General features: G+C 42.9%; 1 protein-coding gene across 5 annotated transcripts in view; it reads right to left on the bottom strand.

Moving 5' to 3' along the window:
* The window catches only part of NPR3 (natriuretic peptide receptor 3), an 84084-nt gene extending 65524 nt beyond the window's left edge, over positions 1 to 18560 (bottom strand). For 2 of the 5 annotated variants that reach the window (XM_033179296.1, XM_033179297.1), the window contains exons 1-2: positions 17691 to 18160; positions 4217 to 4339 (exon numbers count right to left, since the gene is read on the bottom strand). In XM_033179296.1, the coding sequence (XP_033035187.1) occupies positions 4217 to 4339; positions 17691 to 17811 (244 nt within the window). In that variant the 5' untranslated portion in view covers positions 17812 to 18160. The other 3 variants (XM_033179293.1, XM_033179294.1, XM_033179298.1) reach the window with 2 other exon arrangements.
* Between the last annotated feature and the right edge of the window lie 1734 nt (positions 18561 to 20294).

Here is a 20294-nt window from a genome sequence, read left to right as displayed (position 1 = left end):
TTAGGTTTGTACGAAAACCTTCTATGGTGTTAATACAATGATGAACCCGTCTAACCACTCATTTCTCAGAATGTATCTTCATCATTAAGCAACACATAACTGTACATGAAGTCTCTATACAGATTAAGCATCCTACTCCAAAAATGGGAAATCCAAAATGTTTCAAAATTCAAAACTTTTTGAGCACCAACATAACATAACAACATAACACCACAAGTGGAAAATTCCACACTTGACTTCATGTGATGGGTCAAAACACAGGCACATGATATACAGATTATTCAGCATCCTTAGGGGAAAAAATAAAATTATCTTTAGGCTATGTGTATAAGGTATATGGAACATAAATGAATTTCATGTTTAGACTTGGGTCCCATCTCCAAGATGTCTCATTTTACATACACACACACACACACACACACACACACACACATACATATGTATATATATATCACACAAATATTCCAAAATCCAAATAAAAACTTGGAATCTGAAACACTTTAATACCAAGAATTTCACATAAGTGATTCTCAACTTACATTTTTTGTAAGTTTTTTATGTCTGAAATTATTTCACTATAGAAGAGTTTTTTTAAGTTGTCCAAAATTACTTCCAGAAAGAAGTTAGGTGCAAATACAGAGTTGAACTTTTTTCTTATTTCAAGGAATATTCCTATGATATCAAAATTGTTATAGAGCATGGAAAACAATGGAAAGTATCTCAATTAATTCTATAAAGCTAATAAGAACCTGATATTAAAATCTGGCAATGTCATCCCAAACTCAAGACTTTTTTTTTTCTGAGATCGAGTTTCGCTCTTGTTGCCCAGGCTGGAGTGCAGTGGCAAGATCTCAGCTCACTACAGCCTCCACCTCCCAGGTTCAAGCGATTCTCGTGCCTCAGCCTCCCAAGTAGCTGGGATTATAGTCGCACGCCACCACGCCCAGCTAATTTTTGTATTTTTAGTAGAGATGGGGTTTCACCATGTTGGCCAGGCGGTCTTGAACTCCTGACCTCAGGTAATCCATCTGCCTCGGCCTCCCAAAATCCATTAAAGGCATGAGCCACTGCAGTCCAGCCAAAAACTGCTCTTGAATCTCACTCATGAATATAGATCCAAAACCCTAAATAAAACACTAAAAACTTAAACTTAACAATATATCTTTTAAAAAATCATCATGACAAAATACACTTGATTCCAAGAATGCCATGGTGGCCCAATATTTTTAAATTTATTAGGAGAACAGGTCAAATACATTTGATATTATTCAATATTCATTTCTGATTTTAAAAATCAGACTTGATAAACTAGGAATAAAAGGGTACTTTACCATCTACTTCATGACAGAAGTCAAAATTTAAAGTATAACCCCCATTATATGATATTATTCTGGAAGTTCTTGCCAATGCAATAAGAAAAGAATAAGAAATAGGATGTTCAACTATCAAAATGGAGAAAAAAACTGTCATTGTTATTTGAAATGATACAAAAATTATTAGAGCAGAGGATTTTAACAAGTAGAATTCTTGCAAAATAAATAAACAAGAACACATTGCTTCTCTACATAAATATCATTCCAAAATACAATGGGAATAGATCATGATCATAATAACAACCAAAAAACATAAAATACCTAATAACAAACACAACAAGAAAAATGCACAATATAAATGAGAAAACTGCAAAACTTTGCTTATAAACATAGAAAGAAATTCAATTAAATAAAATAAGGTAAAAGTTAAATTATACAGGGTTGACAAGGTTACAGGAAAACAGATAATCACACACTTTGCTGCAAAAGTAAAAATGGACAATATCAATCAAAACATAAATGGCAGGCAGCATGGTGGCTCATGCTTGTAGTCCCTTTAGACTTTGGGAGGCTGAGGCAGGCAGATCACTTGAGCCCAGGAGTTCAAGCCTAGCCTGGGCCACATGATGAAACCCTGTCTCTAAAGAAAATAAAAGAAATTAACCAGGCTTGGTGGCACATGCCTGTAGTCCCATAGTCCCAGCTACTCAGGAGACTGAGGTAGAAGGATCACTTGAGCCCAGGATGTTGAGGCTACAGTGAACCAAGATCACGCCACTATACTCCAGCCTGGGCAACAGGGTGAGACCCTGTCTCAAAAAAAAAAAAAAAAAAACATTAAAAGCACATAACTTTTGAGCCAGCAATTCTACTTCTAGAAATTTATTTTACAGATAATATATATGTGTACAAATATGTGAGAGAGTATATATGTATATATGTGTGTGTGTATACTCAACACAGCATTGTTCTTAATAGCAAAAAGCTGGGAACAACATCAATATTGAAAAATAAGACTTATAAAAGATGATTATCAACATTATGAAAGAACATAGAGCCATACCTTAAATAGTATGATCAATATATTGAAGAATATTTTTGTAAGACATATATTTATAAAAATAGGCAGGATGTACATACTTCTAAAAATTATCAATGTACTTTTGTCTGCGTGGCAGAATTATGATAACTTGTTTTCTTTCCCGTGCTTTTCTGTGTTTTCTAAATTGTCTACAATACTCATGTATTGTAATTAACAGAGAAAAGTAATAAAGGCTTTATCTGTGGATAAGAGGAATTCTAGTATCTAACACTTGTATTAGGTACTTGCCAGGCCTAATGTCTCTAAATTCACATGCACTTCCTCTAAATTCTGTATTTGTAGCTGCCAACTTGCAAAACTCAACATACATGTTTTTCATTTTCACCAGTTCATTATTTCAATGAACTCAACCCTGCAGCCTATGGTAAAACTACATTCTGATCTTGAGTCAAGAAGTGAAACCGGCCGGGCGCGGTGGCTCAAGCCTGTAATCCCAGCACTTTGGGAAGCCGAGACGGGCGGATCACGAGGTCAGGAGATCGAGACCATCCTGGCTAACATGATGAAACCCTGTCTCTACTAAAAAATACAAAAAATTAGCCGGGCGAGGTGGCGGGCGCCTGTAGTCCCAGCTACTCGGGAGGCTGAGGCAGGAGAATGGCGTGAACCCGGGAGGCGGAGCTTGCAGTGAGCTGAGATCCTGCCACTGCACTCCAGCCTGGGCGACAGAGCGAGGCTCCGTTTCAAAAAAAAAAAAAACAAAACAAACAAACAAAAAAAAAGAAGTGAAACCACCACTCTGTTTGTGTGAAACAGAGGGGAAAAGACCATCATGGCAGCAAGGAGGGCAAAATAGGGTGTTTATCTTCCAAGCCTCAAATCTCCAATTTTATCCGCTACAGGAAGCAGTGGCTACTTTTGTTTCATCAACTTTTCTTTATCTTCATGATAAATGTGTTTTATTATCTGTATATGTACAATGATGTACTGCTCCAGTAAGCCAGGATATCAGAGCAGGAAACCGGGGCTTATGTTTTAAGGTTTAGATCCTGTCCAACTATATCTCATCAGCAAGAACTGGGAAGTGAAGCTCAGTATAAACATGCCATTTGTGATATACACACTTACACTTCCCTTACAACTGCTCCACTCTGAGCAGCCAGCATGCAGCGTTTGAGAAAATGTTCTGTAGCCCTGTGCTGTCTGCTTCAGAGAGAGCCCTAACCACATTTGGGGGAGAAATGTCTTGTACCTATTATCTTTATGATCTCCTTAATCACCCTCCATAACAGGAACTCTGCAAACTTCCCCAGATTCATTATAGGGAATTAAATGCTTTCAACTCTATACATTAGTGACTCATAACTTCTGTATAGGAGAGGTTTAAGGTGCAGTAATCTGAAAGAAAAGGGACTGGGAACAGTGGCTTTCAAATGATTTTTACCTCAATTTGCAATAACAGTTATTTTATTTCACACTGTGACCCATTGTAAACATAGGTGTAACATGCACATATACACACAAATGTGCAATAATATTACTAAAGTAAAAGCTTTCTAAAACAATACACATGCTAAGTGTGACACACCTTTACCTGTTCAGTAGTGTTATGTTCTAGTCTATTCCATTCTATTAAAAATTCTGCCCAAATCTCATTGAAATTATTCTGATCATGTTTGGATCATGGCCTCTAGCTCCATTAATGTTGCTGCAAAGGACATGATTCCATTCTTTTATATGGCTGCATAGTATTCCATGGTGTTTATGTACCATATATTATTTATCCAACCCACCATTCATCGGCATCTGATAACCTCTCTTGGAATCTTAGCAGAGGAGGGGAAAGTGGAAGCAGAGTTACCATAGGAAGAGCTGTTGAAGAGTTCAATGTTGAAGAAGGCGTAGTCTCCACTGGTCATGCCATGCCTGTGCGCCGCCAGCATGATGCTCCGGATGGTGTCACTGCTCGCACACATGATCACCACTAGGGGAGGAACAAACAACACACATGAGGCACCCCTTTGCAGAGCACTTGGAGCATGCTGACACCAGTGAGGGACATCTGACAAGGAATGGGATACTTGTATGGTCCTGAAGTATCTCCTCACAATCACTTATTAACTACAAATGGACCATGGAGGAACCTAGCAGACACCTCCATAACCAAGAGATGGAAGCCAACATCACCAACCATGGGAACACAGACTCATGGGACACCTGGAATAACACTCTAAGGACCAAAATGTCTAGATGGGCAGTCTACATCTAATGAGAAGGAGGCAGTCACAAACCCAACTTGGGGGATGGTCTGTAGAAAATCGGCCTATGTTCTTTAAAATGGTCAATTTCATGAACAACAAAGACAAGCTAAAGAAACATTCTAGACTGAAAGAGGCTTAAAGGAATAGGCAACTGACTGCAATGTGTGATGCTGGATTGGATTCTGGACCTTTTCTTTAAAAAAAAAAAAAAGTTCTTTTTAAAAAAAAAAAAAAACTGCATCAAATAAATCACCAGATTTGCCCAATATAAGATAGTGAAAATTGTCAACTGCTTTTTATACTTAATAGCATAGTAAATGCACTGTCCTGAAAAAGCAAACTTAATGATTTTAGAGAGAACATTCACTTGGCAAATCAGAGGATTCAGGGAGTGCTACAAGCTTTCTGCTGTTTGAATTTTAAAACATTATTTTCAGGTTGTCTCAACATACATAAGAAATCATTTGTAAGATTCCAGGTGTCTCTCCCCTGTTCTCTCAGTTTATATCCACACTGTTGGATTCAAGAGGCTTCACACAACTCGAAAGCCTCTTGAATTGGATATTGTTGCCTACCATATAAGGGCTACACAGGCTAGAGTGAAGTAGGGCTTGACCATTACCCAGTCAATTTGATCCCTGTTGATAGACCCAGGTCTCCATGACCAGATCCACTGTGTTTTGCTGCACACATACTGTGCAGAGGGACCTGGAGAGACCTGGGTGCTATAAACTGCATTATCACGATGCATGCCAGCCCTCCAAGATGTATATGTTCTTTGTAAAAGCATGGGTGCTGAAAGACATAAAACAAACTTCAGGCTATGCCAAAGCGGCCTTGGCAACCTGCATGGAGGTTGGGCTCTTGTTGATATTTAGTTTACTACACACGTTAATTCAGTGTTAGATCATGACTCTGACATTTCATACCCCAGAAGGGCTCGGTGTACAGCATAAAAGCTCTAGAGAAAAAGTTTCTAAAACAATACAAAATTCTTAAAGATCTATAACAATGGGAGTAGGTATTGTTTCTGCCTGAAAGTATAGGTATATATTTGGGATAATCAATTCCAAGATGCCTCAGTAAGAAAGTTTTCAAAAAAAATCCTAATTATTTGTTATGACTTAGACCCTTGTTTTACCTCTGATTTGATTCTAGCCTCTTAAATGAACAAAGAGTCAAGGTGTCCCATAACACATTCAACAAGGGACTGAGGCTGGACAAGTTTGAAGAATGTGGATTCCAAGAGTAGATGTCTCCAGGAGGTTCCGGGAAGTTCTGGCTGACTGGCCACCAAGCAGCCCTCATCATTTTTCGAGCAAGTGATCATAGTCCAGGATCTGGCTCTCAATTCCAAGATGCAGAACCTGATTCTGTCAACATACAGAGAGTAGAATCATTCCTTAGGGGCAAGTTTCCAATAACCTAACTCAGATATGTGTAGGTAATCTGAAACGCACACTATTTAAATTCAATGAGGTCCAGGATGGTTATGAATATATTTGTGTCAACATGCCCTGTAGCTGGGCATGCTAACTGAAGAGACAAATTGTAAGCAGTAAGATGCAAGTAAGGATGAAATCAGAATCAGGGAGGCCAGTAGAGGATTTAGGTGTCAAAGTCACCAGGCCTTGATGACCCTAGGCATCCATCTAAGAGATATATCTGGTCCAGGACCAAACAGGCAGAGTCCAAGGACCAGAGGACCAGCTTTCCTAAACTTTGCCTGAAGTTTCCCTAAACATTGGCCTCTGTGGCACTTTTTTTCTATTTTTACATTCCTGGCCCATCTCCTTCTCTCTCTTCCTGCTATGGTTTGGTTGTGTCCCCCAGATTTCATGTGTTGGAAACTTAATGCTCAAAATCATTTGTTGGTGGTATTTGGAGATGGGGCCTTTGGTAGATACCTATGATTAGATAAGGTCATCAGGGTGGGTCCCCTAAGATGGGACTGGTAGTTTAGAAGAAGAGGAAGACAGACCTGAGCTGGCACACATTTGCTCTTTTACCATGTGATGCCCTCCATAGTGTTATGACACAGCAAGAAGGTCCTCACAAGATGCTGGCACCATGCTCTTGGACTTCCTAGCCTCTAGAACCATACGCTAAATAAACTTCTTTCTTTATAAATCACTCAGTCTGTGGTATTTTGTCATAGCAACAGAAAACAAACTAACAGACACCCCACCACCACCAAGTCCTTCTGATGGACACATTCTTTGTTTTGTTTTTTGTTGTTATTATTTTGTTTGTTTGTTTGGAGACAGACTCTCATTCTGTCACCTAGACTGGAGTGCAGTGACTCAATCTTAGCTCACTGTAACCTCCATCTCCTGGACTCACGTGATCATCCCACCTCAGCACCTCCCAAGTAGCTGGGACTACAGGTGCATGTTACCACACCTGGCTAATTTTTGTACTTTTTGTGTAGATAGAGTTCCATCATGTTGGCCAGGCTGGTCTCAAACTCCTGGCCTCAAGTGATCTGCCCACCTTGGGCCTCCCAAAGTGCTGAGATTATAGGCACAAGCCACCAAGCCCAGCCTACATTCTTTCTGTAAATGTTAGTACCCACTTAGACTGAGCAAGAGAGACATAGAGTGGCACTGTGTCTATCTAAGCAGATTTTGATTATTTTAGATCTTATCCATTTTGTGTTGGCCATGTGATTTAACACTCAAAAGGAAGCCCTAATTTCCAAGTTCATGGGCAGAGCATTGTCTTTCTTGAATAAACCAAACCCATAATGCACATTATCATCCAGTTTCAGTTCAAACTGGAACAAGCACCTAATGACACTGGCAAAGTAGCCAGAGTACACGATCCTAGATTTTTATGATGCTCCCCAATCTCTTAGGGTTGTCTCACTCATGCCTAATTGAACAGCAAGTATTTTTAGTAACTTGCCTTTATACAATCAAAAGGTTTAGAATAGTTTTAATTAAAATAACTTTCTTTTCCTGCTTGTGTTTCATCAATTTATATAATAACTAATTAAATTACATATTTATCATAATAAGCACAACCAGCATCAACAGACTTGGGGACAACTCTTAGAAAATATATGAAGAAGTATGAGAAGTGTGTGGCACACTCAGGAGAACTATACTAGCTGCCAGCATCTACCAACAAGTGATAAGATTTATAGAGAACAGAGAACATCAGCTAATCCTGCGACCTGCATAAGTGGAGGTTATTTAAGGCAGTTTTTGTTGTATCTCAGTTAGTTACATACATAAATATTAATTTTGGGTCAAATTGTTAAAATTCTAAAAGAGGGGACGATGGTGTAACTCTAACTTTATGTATAGACTTTTCCTCATTCTACTCTATTTTATCCTCCTTGCCAAAGAACTTTCAATGTTCCATGCCACCCTCCATCATCTGGTTCCCACAATGACTTCTGTAAATGACTGCTCACTATTGCATCATGTCCTTGCAATCACTCTAAGAACAGCAGAGAGAAATGCAAAGAGGTATCAATTCAGAGAATCAAAAACATTCCAGGTAGTATCCCTGAATCGGGGGGATACTTATTTCCAAAACCTCAAGTTTTCATTGGGAGAAACCTCTAATGGGCTAACATTTCTCATCTCTCAATGTGCTTTCATTTTCCCTCCCCTCACCCCCAACAAGAGGAAAAGAAGTGAAATGTCTGACTGTTGAGCCTAAAACTGAGTATGCTGGCTCAGTCTTTTCTTCCTTCTTCTTTGGGCTGTGGCTGTTTGCGGAGAGCACACATCATGGGCTTCTTTTGTCACATGGTCAAGAGTTAGCAGGGGAGATTTGCAGCTAAATGGCACTGTCTGTGATTTAGTAGATATTCCTGCCTAATTCTGGGAGGAAGTAATAGCAAGCAGGCCCTTTTGGAAATAGATCTAAATCCATGTTCAACTGGTTTTATCAATAATAGGGATATATTCATATTCTCCATCTGGTTACCCAACTTCCAGTTAATTCAAAGTTTAGAAGAAAAAGAGGGATATTACTGCATGGAAGCAAAGCAGAGTATGCCGTGTCCTACACATTGAAAATGTGATACCAAAAATGAAAAACTCAACAGCAACTTTAAAAGTGGCCAAGGAAATATCCAAACAAGATGAATTACAAAAAAAAAAAAAAAGATAGGTGGTAAATAGAAGGTAAGAAAAGTAGAGGATTATTCCAAGAGGTCTAGCATGCAACTTAGAAAAAACCTAGAAAGAAGAAATAGAGAAAATGGAAAGGATACAAGTATCACAGAAATAATTTAAGAATTATTCCCAGAATTAAAAGATATGAGTTTCTGGATAAAAGAGGCCTATTGAGTACACAAGGAAGAGGAGAAGATTCTAAAAATTTCCAGGAAAGCAAAGCAATGAACAATAAGTTCAGAATCCAAACTGATTCCAGATTTCTAATAACAATGTTAGAATTTAGAAGACAGTAAAGCAATACTGTCACATTTTAAGGGAAATTATTTCTAACCTAGAATACTATAATTATGTATAAAGGTATGATGAAAATTTTCACTCACAAAACATCTCAAATTTTTGGCCTTATTCATCCTTTCTCAGAAAGCACTTGGTGGATGTGCTCCACCAAAACGAAAACATAATCAAAAAAGAGAAACACACAGGGATCTAGCTCAACAGAGAGGTGATGGAAGCCCCAGGAGGATATTGAAGAACCCACAGTGGCCAACTGTGCAAAATATCTACAAAATAACTGGGATTCAAGGCTGGTTCAACATATGCAAATCAATAACGTAATTCATCACATGAACAGAACCAACAACAAAAACCACATGATTATCTCAATAGATACAGAAAAGGTCTTCAACAAAATTCAGCAATGCTTCATGCTAAAAACTCTCAATAAACTAGGTATTGATGGAATGTATCTCAAAATAATAAGAGCTATTTATGACAAGCCCATAACCAATATCATACCAAACTGGCAAAAGCTGGAAGCATTCCCTTTGAAAACTGGCACAAGACAGGGATGCCCTCTCTCACCACTCCTATTCAACATAGTATTGGAAGTTCTGGCCAGGGCAATCAGGCAGGAGAAAGAAATAAAGGGTATTAAAATAGGAAATGAGGAGGTCAAATTGTCCCTGTTTGCAGATGACATGATTGTATATTTAGAAAACCCCATCATCTCAGCCAAAAATCTCCTTAAGCTGATAAGCAACTTCAGCAAAGTGTCACAATACAAAATCAATGTGCAAAAATCACAAGCATCCCTGTACACCAATAACAGACAAACAGAGAGCCAAATCATGAGTGAACTCCCATTCACAATTGCTACAAAGAGAATAAAATGCCTAGGAATCCAACTTACAAGAGATGTGAAGGACCTCTTCAAGGAGAACTACAAACCACTCCTCAACAAAAACAAAATAAAATAAAAGAGGACACAAACAAATGGAATAATATTCTATGCTCATGGATAGGAAGAATCAGTATCATGAAAATGGCCATATTGCCCAAAGGAATTTATAGATTCAATGCCATCCCCATCAAGCTACCAATGACTTTCTTCACAGAATTGGAAAAGACTACTTTGAAGTTCATATGGAACCAAAAAAGAGCCCACATTGCCAAGACAATCCTAAGCAAGAAGAACAAAGCTGGAGGCATCACACTAGCTGACTTCAAACTATACTACAAGGCAACAGCAACCAAAACAGCATGGCCCTGGTACCAAAACAGAGATATAGACCAATGGAACATAACAGAGCCCTCAGAAATAATGTCACACATCTACAGCCATCTGATCTTTGACAAACTTGACAAAAACAAGAAATGGGGGAAGGATTCCCTATTTAATAAATGGTGCTGGGAAAACTGGCTGGCCATCTGTAGAAAGTTGAAACTAGATCCCTTCCTTACACCTTACACAAAAATTAATTAAAGATGGATTAAAGACTTAAATGCTAGACGTAAAACCATAAAAAAACCCCAGAAGAAAATCTAGGCAATACCTTTCAGGACACAGGCGTGGGCAAGGACTTCATGACTAAAACACCAAAGCAATGGCAACAGAAGCCAAAATAGACAAATGGGATCTAATTAAACTAAAGAGCTTCTGCACAGCAAAAGAAACTACCATCAGAGTGAACAGACAACCTACAGAATGGGAGAAAATGTTTGCAATCTCCCCATCTAACAAAGGGCTAATATCCAGAATCTACAAAGAACTCAAACAAATTTACAAGAAAAAAACAAACAATCCCATCAGAAAGTAGGCAAAGGATATGAACAGACACTTCTCAAAGGAAGACATTTATGCAGCCAACAGACACATGAAAAAATGTTCATCATCACTGGTCATCAGAGAAATGCAAATCAAAACCACAGTGAGATACCATCTCATGCCAGTTAGAATGGCAATCATTAAAAAGTCAGGAAACAACAGATGCTGGAGAGGATGTGGAGAAATAGGAACACTTTTACACTGTTGGTGGGAGTGTAAATTAATTAAATGATTGTGGAAGACAGTGTGGTGATTCCTCAAGGATCTAGAACTAGAATTACCATTTGACCCAGCAATCCCATTACTGGGTATATACCCAAAGGATTATAAATCATGCTGGATAAAGACACATGCACACGTATGTTTATTTCAGCACTATTCACAATAGCAAAGACTTGGAACCAACCCAAATGTCCATCAATGATAGACTGGATTAAGAAAATGTGGCACATATACACCACGGAATACTATGCAGCCACAAAAAAGGCTAAGTTCATGTCCTTTCCAGAGAAATGGATGAAGCTGGAAACCATCATTCTCAGCAAACTATCACAAGGACAGAAAACCAAACACAACATATTCTCACTCATAGGTGGGAATTGAACAATGAGATCACTTGGACACAGGGTGGGGAACATCACACACCAGGGCCTTATCTTGTTGGGGGGTGGGGGGCTGGGGGAGGGATAGCATTAGGAGAAATTCCTGATGCAAATGATGACTTGATGGGTGAAGCAAACCAACATGGCACATGTATAGCTATGTATCAAACCTTCACATTGTGCACATGTACCCTAGAACTTAAAGTAGCATAATTTTTTTAAAAAACTCAAGAAATTTAAAATAAAGAATTAGAAGATTACTTAATTATAAATCCATAGGAAATTAAGCAAATAAACAAAAATGGACTTTTTTAACTCCAAGGAAAATAACTAGGGGAGAAAAGGAAATGTCAACACAGGAGCCTATGTGACTTAACCTTAACTATCATTTAGAAAGTAATGATAATGTTTATACTGAATACTGGGCTAACTAAAAAGATTGTGTAAGAGATGGGGTCTAGCTACATTGCCCAGGCTGGAATGCAGTGGCTATTCAAATAGTGCAATCCATAGCCTCATACTCTTGGACTCAAGCAATCCTCCTGCCTCAGCCTACTGAGAAAAATTTTGACACAACCATATTGGAAAGATGACTGGAAAGAAAGCTTGCATGTGTGGTTAACAGGCAATAGAATGATCGAGAAGAGAATTTTCTTCCACTAGGATTCCAAGAGATAAGACCTAAAACTGAAAAAAAAGTAGCATGTTATTAAGAGCTATGAAGGCCAATACCTACAGGAACAGCTAACAAGAATTGAGAGTGAAAAATGGAGAGTAGGAGACAGGAACCTTTTTTTCCTCATAAACCTTGTGTAGTTTTCTCACTTTCTATAGCTGTAGAACTAAACTTTGGTAAAAAGTAAATCTAATTTTTTTCAAAAAAGGTTTCCCTCTGGTTGTTTCTACACTGCATAGCAATGGATATTGTTTGCAAAATGGAGATTGAATCTTTATTTCTGTTGTTCATAAAGCTCCATCTACTCCAAAGGCCTTTAGGATTTCCCCACTGCAGCCTACAAAGCTCCTTTTTTCCCCTGCTGTGTTAGTTATTTTACACTTATCATGGGTTCTTTCCTTAAAAATGCTGCTGACTGACCACTCGGTCATTTACCCCAGACTAATTCTAAAAATAAATGACTCTTGTGTGGATTAAATACTGTTATCTCTATCTCTACCGACTGTATAATGTTATACAGTCATTATGCAGGCCCAGATTAATGACATACTAATAACTAAAAGGATATAACTACAGTTCTTCACATAACAACATTTGCGTTAGGATACTTCCAGTTCTGCACCATATAAAGTGCATCGACAAAACAACTACTGGCTTTTATTGCTTGAAAAAATTATTTCTAAGCCTGTCTTTTTAAAACTAAATTTATTGTTAAGTGTGTGGAATACTCACGGCAGTAGCTGGCAGTATAAGGAAATCCATTTTAAATAAAGATAATTGTTTTTTAAAATAATATATGTTCAGGTCTGTTTATTTTAGTGGTATTAGCAAAAGACATGACAGGAAAAAAAAGATTTTAAATTATTGACTTAGATGGTAAATCCTTAAAATGAAGGAATAATTGATGTCCCTTCGTTTTTCTTTCTATAGTACGCCATGTGACATTTTAGTCGCATTATTATTTGAGATGCTGGCATGGTCAGTGTTTTACTTGTTCAAACATTTGTGATTTGGTTTTAAAGAGAAACTTAAGTCCAAAAAAAAGTAATGTCAGTGTTCTCACCAAAAGAGGGAGGAACTCTCTCTACTTTAATTCATAATGCTTAATAGGGAATTTTCAAAAGCAAAAATACTGTCAGCTGCATTTTCACACTTGGGTGAGAATATTAGTTTGAAGAGGCCTGATTCTCACCCCACACATTGCTTCACAGAGAAGAAAATTCACATAAGGAAACCAGCCAAATCCAGAGCATCTGCATCTCAGTCCAGGGTTCTTTCCCATGGCATGGCCTCACCCTGGGGGTAAAGGTGATTATCATCATATATAAAATAATAACTACAATGAAACCGCACATTAATTGAGCACTTTGTATTCGTCTGGCACTGCTCCCACGCATTCCTGGGTTAGCTCCTCTAAACCCTCCCAGTTTCCCAAAGACGTGGGTGCTCTGACTACCCCCACTTCACCTAAGGAGCTTGAGGTACAGAGGTTTCATAGCAGTCCAAGATCCCCCAGTCGGTGACTGAGCCACAAACTTCACTGCAACCATATACCGAAGCCCTATTTAAAACATTAACTTCTTATGGTAAAGTAACTGTGTTACTTCAATGTGTTTGTAAAAGGTCCCCTAAGAGAACTTTGTTATTAGGCAACTTTCTCTCTTGAGTGTAAGGAATTTCAGGGTGGAAGGGCGAGGACGATTAGAGGAGAAACTGTTGTGTTTCCTATTTCTAAATATCTACCAGGTCACTGTTGGAAATATTTTTTAGAGTAAGAATTGTAAAATACTAACCTTATCACTTGTAAAATACACAGGTCAGTTAAGAAAACTTTCACCACTCAATGCAAACTTGAAGAAAAAAAAAAAAAAGCAAAGAGACTTCCGAACGTCTATAAGGCTTTTGGAATTAAAAAATAATTTCCAGCAGCCAACTGCAGCCCTAGTCCTCTGAAGCCCGGGGCGCACCAGTCCCCAGGTCCACCAGGGCACTGCTGTCCGCCCAGTCCCAGGCCTCAGCCACTACTGTGAGGCTGAGGGGCCCGGGCAGCGATCTGTCCTCCTCTGGGCTCACGCACGCCCTTGGTTTTGTATCCCAGGCCACGTGCGCCGGGGCAGCCGCCGACATTGGGACCTACAGGGTAGTGGCATTACGGACAAGTCAGCAAACCGCGGATCTCGCCCGTAGGGGGACACACCCCAAGCCCCAGCCCACCTTGAGAAGTCTCTGACTTTTAGCTCCTAGCCCTCGAAAGCCAAGAACTAAAGAAGCAGGTTCCGGGAACCATAGCAGCCCGGGTCGCAGACTCCCCCATGGAGGCTGCAGTAGCCCGGCGACTGCGAGTTGGAAGCTTAGATGTGGGTTCTTTGCCGAGGCGTGGCAAGCCCGCAGCCGTTGGACACACGTGCCCTTTTTCATAATCGGCAAAGCCCGCGCCCCGCCTGCTTGGCTGGCAGGGACTCGGCACAGACAGCCTGGAGTTCGAGAGCTCAAAACTTGGCCAGGCATTCCTACTGTCAAATACCTCTCGCCTCTTTGCTCTAAAGGGTGAGTCCCAGGTGGCCAAGATGGCAAGGCGGTGACTGCAGCGCCAATATTGATGGCTTCTCTGTTCACTCTCACCTGTTCCTGGGGCCCTGGGCCTCAGGTTACGCTGTCCCCTACAACCAACGCCCAGGTGTCCGGCCATGCCAAGTTGTGGACGCGCCCTGCGCCTGGCTCAGCTCCGCTCCCCTTCGGTCTCATCCGCGTGGCACTGGGGTCTCGGGGAGCTTTGCCGGGATTGCACCACTCACATTCCAGGCGCGTGAGCGCCGAGGGGGAGCAGAGACCGTATTCCCTCATCGCTGTGCTCCTAATCCCTGACTGGAGGGAGGAGGGATCGCCGCTATGCTGGGATCTCAGCCCGCCTTCCCTCAGATTCTACCCTACAGTAAAATGGGCCACACTGACGATTACACGTCCGCATCCACCCGCTCCCCGCAGCCATAGCCACCATCCTTAGCCTCGGGCTCTTTTATTCCAACACCCAAAGACTCATGGAGAAAACTTGGAGGACAGGTGGAAAGAAGATTCAGCGCCCGTTTCTTCTAAAGGTACTCCCGTAAAGCTTAGCTCTGGCGCATTCGAGACTGCGTTGCAGAACACGCCGGGGGAAGTGAGTGCAGCCAGAATTCAGACACACAGGGGCAATTTTGGTGGAAACCACAGAAGCTCGTTTATAAGGGGCTGGAAGGGAAATGAAAGGAATGAGAAGAGTGGTTCAATAAGCCTTTAAAAGAAACCTGGGGTCTGTGGAAACAACAGTCAGGGAAACCCCGAGAGCAGGCCAGCCAAGCGGTGACGCCTGGCTGCGAGTAGTCCGCGGACGCTTTCGCACTAAGTCGGGGCGCAAGCCGGCAAAGGACTGAGGAACAAGTTCTTTCCGTCTCGGATGCTTCAGACCGTAGATGGAACCAGTCACTGGGAGTACGCCCCCTAATCGCCAGCCCACTGCTGGCAAAGTGGAAACCGGGAAGAAAAAGCACGCAAGTGGTTTGACAGCACCTGTTGGACCTGGGCACGCAGGAGCTGCGGGTTCAGACGCCCTCCCCTCCAACCCCTTCACCTCCCTGGGACCCTCTATGTACACCCCTCGACCGCGATGGGCGGTCGTCAAAGGTCGTCGCAGCCACACAGCGCATACCTGAACGAGTGCCCGCGCGTACCCGCCCTCAGCGCCGCAAGGGGGTGTGGGGTCTGCAGAGTGGAGGGGTGTGCAGGGAGAGCCGCGGAGAGCGGTTGGGTTAGGGCCCGGGGTCCGGGACGCGCCCCTGCTCACCTCTCTCACTGGCCTGGATATTGCGCACGATGTCTTCCAGATCCAAGTCTTTGGTCTCGTCGAAACTGTAGATGGACGTGTGCAAACCCTCCTCCTGGAAGACCTCGTGGACCCCCTCGAGGGTGAAGAAGCAGTTCCGCTCCAGCTTGTCGTCGCTGTAGACCAGCGCAGCGCGGCTCCAGTGGTGGTGGCGGAACAGGGCGAGCATCATTTCGCCCATCTTGGCGTAGGCGGGCGCCACGCGCGTGAGGTGAGAGTACTCAGAGTCCTTGTGCTGGAAGCCGGCGGCCAGCGCCCCGGCCGACAGCATGGGCAGGTCCCAGTGCGATGCAAGCCGGGCCACTGGCGCTGCTGCATACTCGCACACTGGCCCCAGGATAAGGTCAGGCTTGGTGCCCCGCGCCGCCGCCACGCGGTCTACCAAGCTGAAGAGCGCGCGGTTCCCACAGTCCGAGTCCTCGTAAGCCACCTGGAAGCGAGTGCCCGGCGGCAGAAGCCGCCTCCCGGTCCCGTTGCCCTCCACGCTGCGCAGAGCGTACTCGATGGCCGGCCGCACTCGGGTCAGTGAAAATAAGTACGAGTCATCCTGGGGCAGTAACACCAGCACCTCGATCTTCTGTGGCGGCAGCGCCTCTCTCTCCCGGCGTCCGCCGCCTATGCCCGCGCCCCCGCTGCCGCCGCCAACGCCACCGCCACCAGTGCCGCCTGCCAGCAACGCCCAGCCGAGAAGGACGCATGGGGAGAAAGTGAGCACCAGCAGAGACGGCATCGTGCCTCAAGAAAGCGCTGGCCCTCGCCGCCGACTCGCCCTCTGCCCCCCACCCACCCTTCCTCTTTCCTCCCTACTCTTCTCTCCAAGGTCCCTGCGCCCCCTTGGGCGCTTTAACGAAATAGAATACCCCCTTCACTAATGCGCCAAAAGATAGAGAGGAAGCGTCCTTCTTTGCAATGTCACTAGTTTTTCTTAAAAAAAGAAAAAAAAGAAAAAAGAAAAAGTTTACCGGGTGTAAACCTGTGCGTCTGTAATACACATATATATATATTTGTTTATATTCGCCCTCCCTTTATACATATACTATTTTGCTTAGAGGTGGCTTCTTATTTGGGCGTTGCTAAGATTGCTTTTGAAAGCGTTTTTGTAAAAGAAAAAAAAAGTTAGACTTGTCCAAGTGTTTGTAATTGACGATGCATCTCCCTCGCGTTTGATCTCATTGATTCGCGCCGGTTCCTGGATCCATAGCCCGCGTTTAAATAGCGTGGCAGAGGCTGAGCGTGTTACCACACATGGCGCGCCGAGGCCGGGCTTGTATTTCCAGCGGGTGGGGTGGGTAGGGGTGGGAAGAAGTGGGGCTGGGCTGGGGGAGTCTCTCATTAACATTCTTACATCAGGGCTCCTCCCCGCACCCCTTCCCTACCCATCGCGCCCCTGTCTCTAACCACCACTCCCCGCCGGCCCTCGGCCTTTTCCTTAAAGCTGAAATCGCCCACGTCTGCACGGGCAGGAGCCCCCACCACGCCGCGTGCCTCTGCGATCCCCGCCTCTCCCTTGCCAGCTCCAGCTCCTGGCTTTAAAAAAGGAAATGTGCTTTAAAGTAGAGAAATGCGCGCGCGCACGCACACGTACACACACAAACCGTGCAAAAAAAAGAAAGCAACAACAACAGGACTGGGGGAAAGGGGTGGTTCTAGAAATTGTGGTTTCCGTGCAGTAATCCTTAGGTGCCGCTTGCTCTCACCTTTCTGGTTCCGGCCACATTCCCTCCCGACGCACCGACGCGGGGCGAGCACCTGACCTTCCTGGTCCCTCGGCGCAAGGTCAGGGAACAAGCACCAAGGTCCCAGTGCAGATGGCTCCATCGCGGACCTGGTGTGCCCGGCTGGCCCGGGCGTCACCCACACCCCGCCTTCCTCAGCCCCGCGCCAGCCCCCTCTCGCTGGGCCACGCAGGTTCGCGCTGGAATCGCAGCGGTGCCGGGGTCACAGTGTCCCAGCTCATGGACCCTCCGTCAGCTCACTGAGAGCAGGAAAGTGAAACTTGTTGCTCCCAAAGGCGAGCGAACGGTTCAACTTCTGGAGGTGTCACAAAGCTTGGAAAGCATCCCCAAAGCGTCCTCGGGCTTTGTTTGCTAAACCAGGTACCTAAATAAAGGGACTGCTTTTCCCAAAACGTTCCCGGTAGGTCCCCCGGGTACGACACACGCTCCCCTCCAACCTGAGCGCTCAAAGATCCGACCGCTCCTCATCTGGAGCGCTCCAGGCACTGTGCCGGGGTTCCGCGACGCCAAGAAAGGTCCTGCCTCGGAGACCCAGTCCTATCACTGGCCACAGCCACAACAGCAGTGGAGACCGGAGGGAAGCGGCTCTGGAGAAGTCCGTGACCAGAGGAGCATCGCGGGAGTCCGCCGTGCGGCTGGGCAGGTCAAAACGGAACTGGACCTTCTTCTGCAAGTCTTTTGCAATGTGAACGTGCTACACTAGGAGGAAGAATTCTGACAATTAAGTCCCGCACATTTAAATACATTGAAAATGTGTTAAAATGGTCTTTCATTTAACTAGGCGTCAGTGTCCACAAATTTCTTTTAGTCTCAGACCAACGCCCTCTGTCGGCAGAAACTTGCACCCGACTCAACCCGGGTGCGGCAGTCCCAGACGCTGCGTTTTTCACTCGGAGGCCTTAACGCGCTCTGGTTCTCACTTGCGAAGGGTAAAAAGGCAAACTGGGGTTTCTGGAGATATGGCAACTTCTGGCGTCAGCGCTCGCCGCCCTTAACAGCACTCTCATCACTCTTTCTGGAAACGTCAATGTGATTATGGGTAATGTTTCAGCTTCTGGGTCATTTAGGTTTCAGATTATGCACTGTGATCCTGAAATCTTCACTGTTAAGTAGGAGCTTCTAATTCCTGCGAGAATTTCCATTTATTTAATTAGCGCCACTAACCAGGAGCAAAAGAGACATCTATATAAAATTTAATTCCACAAACAGGTAATCCACACACACTGGAAATTGAGATTTAGTGCTTCACAGCAATTAAATCTTTCCTGAATTTGCAGAACGGCAGGCGTTTATGGCAGCATAGATTAAAAAAAAAAAAAAAGAACAACAACAACAAAACAGGAGCTAAATCATGAATTCCAAGGCTCTTAATGGATTTCAAAACTGGTTGCCAGGAGACATCAAGGAACCAGGGTTTCCTGTTACTCCGAGGTATGCCCTGTGTCTGGGGAACACCAGCCAATGGCGATATGATTCTGCTGTGTGTGGTGTGGGTTTATGCGGAGAGTCTGGGGTTTCAGTGGCACCAGTGTGAACGCCTGTCCCATCCCAGATGCAACCCAACCTCGCCCGCAGTTCAACAGCAGGGCAGTGCGCCTAAGTTAGGGTGAGTGCCCGTAGCCTCTCCGCAGCTTTTGGACAAGAGCTCTCCACTTGCAGTTTGTCACACTTAAGAGCACCAACAAGACCAAGCTGCGGAAGGGAAGAGACCCCAAACCATGCAGCGGAACGAATTTTAAAAATGACAGTGTTATGCTTTTGCTGAGGCTCAAAACACCCCTTACGAATTCCAAGGAGCAACAATTAAGATTTTTTAAAAAGCTTTTCAAATGAAAAGAGTCACAAGATTATAGGAGGACCCACCAAGTAATGTAAGTGTATGGATTTCAGTGTTATGGGTTTGTTTACTTTTCATCAAATTAGAATTTTTGCAACCAACTGAAAGTTTGTGTAAATATGCAGTTCTAAATCTTCAGGCCAGAAGACTTAAATCACCCAGCCTGACACCCCTTACTCTCTAGATGAATTAAGGCCCAAACAGTATACATTATATACTTAAATACCTCTTCATCCCCTGAGAATATTTTTAAATTGGATTGGATTCAAAACAAACCATGGACCACCAGTTACATCATGTAAAAATGTTAGGAACAAAGTTAATTCCTACTCTAAGTAATAACTTCTTTATATCAATTTTTTATATATATAGCTAAGTTTTGAGGCTAATACAGCATAATAAACCCCAAAATAACGTTTTATAGTAGAATTTTTACAGCACTTTAGTCACAAAAATGAACCAAAAGAAAAAAAAAAGGAAAAAATAGAAATAACTCATTTCTTTGACTCAATTTTAAAATATTATTTCTTTCAATTTTGTAAAACACTGAAATGGGGAAAAAATAAGTATTTTTTTAACGTTCAAATGAGTGGTAACCTTTTTACTAGGTGCTTCCTTTCTGGCTTCAGTTGTTGAATGAAACCAAAGGAAAGTTATTGGAAAATGCTGCAAAATGAAAGAAAATTAGACATTTGAAAGAAAGACGATGTTAGCCCTAAACAGGATAT

Source organism: Trachypithecus francoisi, unplaced genomic scaffold, assembly GCF_009764315.1.
Source record: "Trachypithecus francoisi isolate TF-2019V2 unplaced genomic scaffold, Tfra_2.0 Lachesis_group2, whole genome shotgun sequence".
Taxonomy (NCBI): Eukaryota; Metazoa; Chordata; class Mammalia; order Primates; family Cercopithecidae; genus Trachypithecus; species Trachypithecus francoisi.
This window is presented reverse-complemented; position numbering and strand designations above follow the sequence as displayed.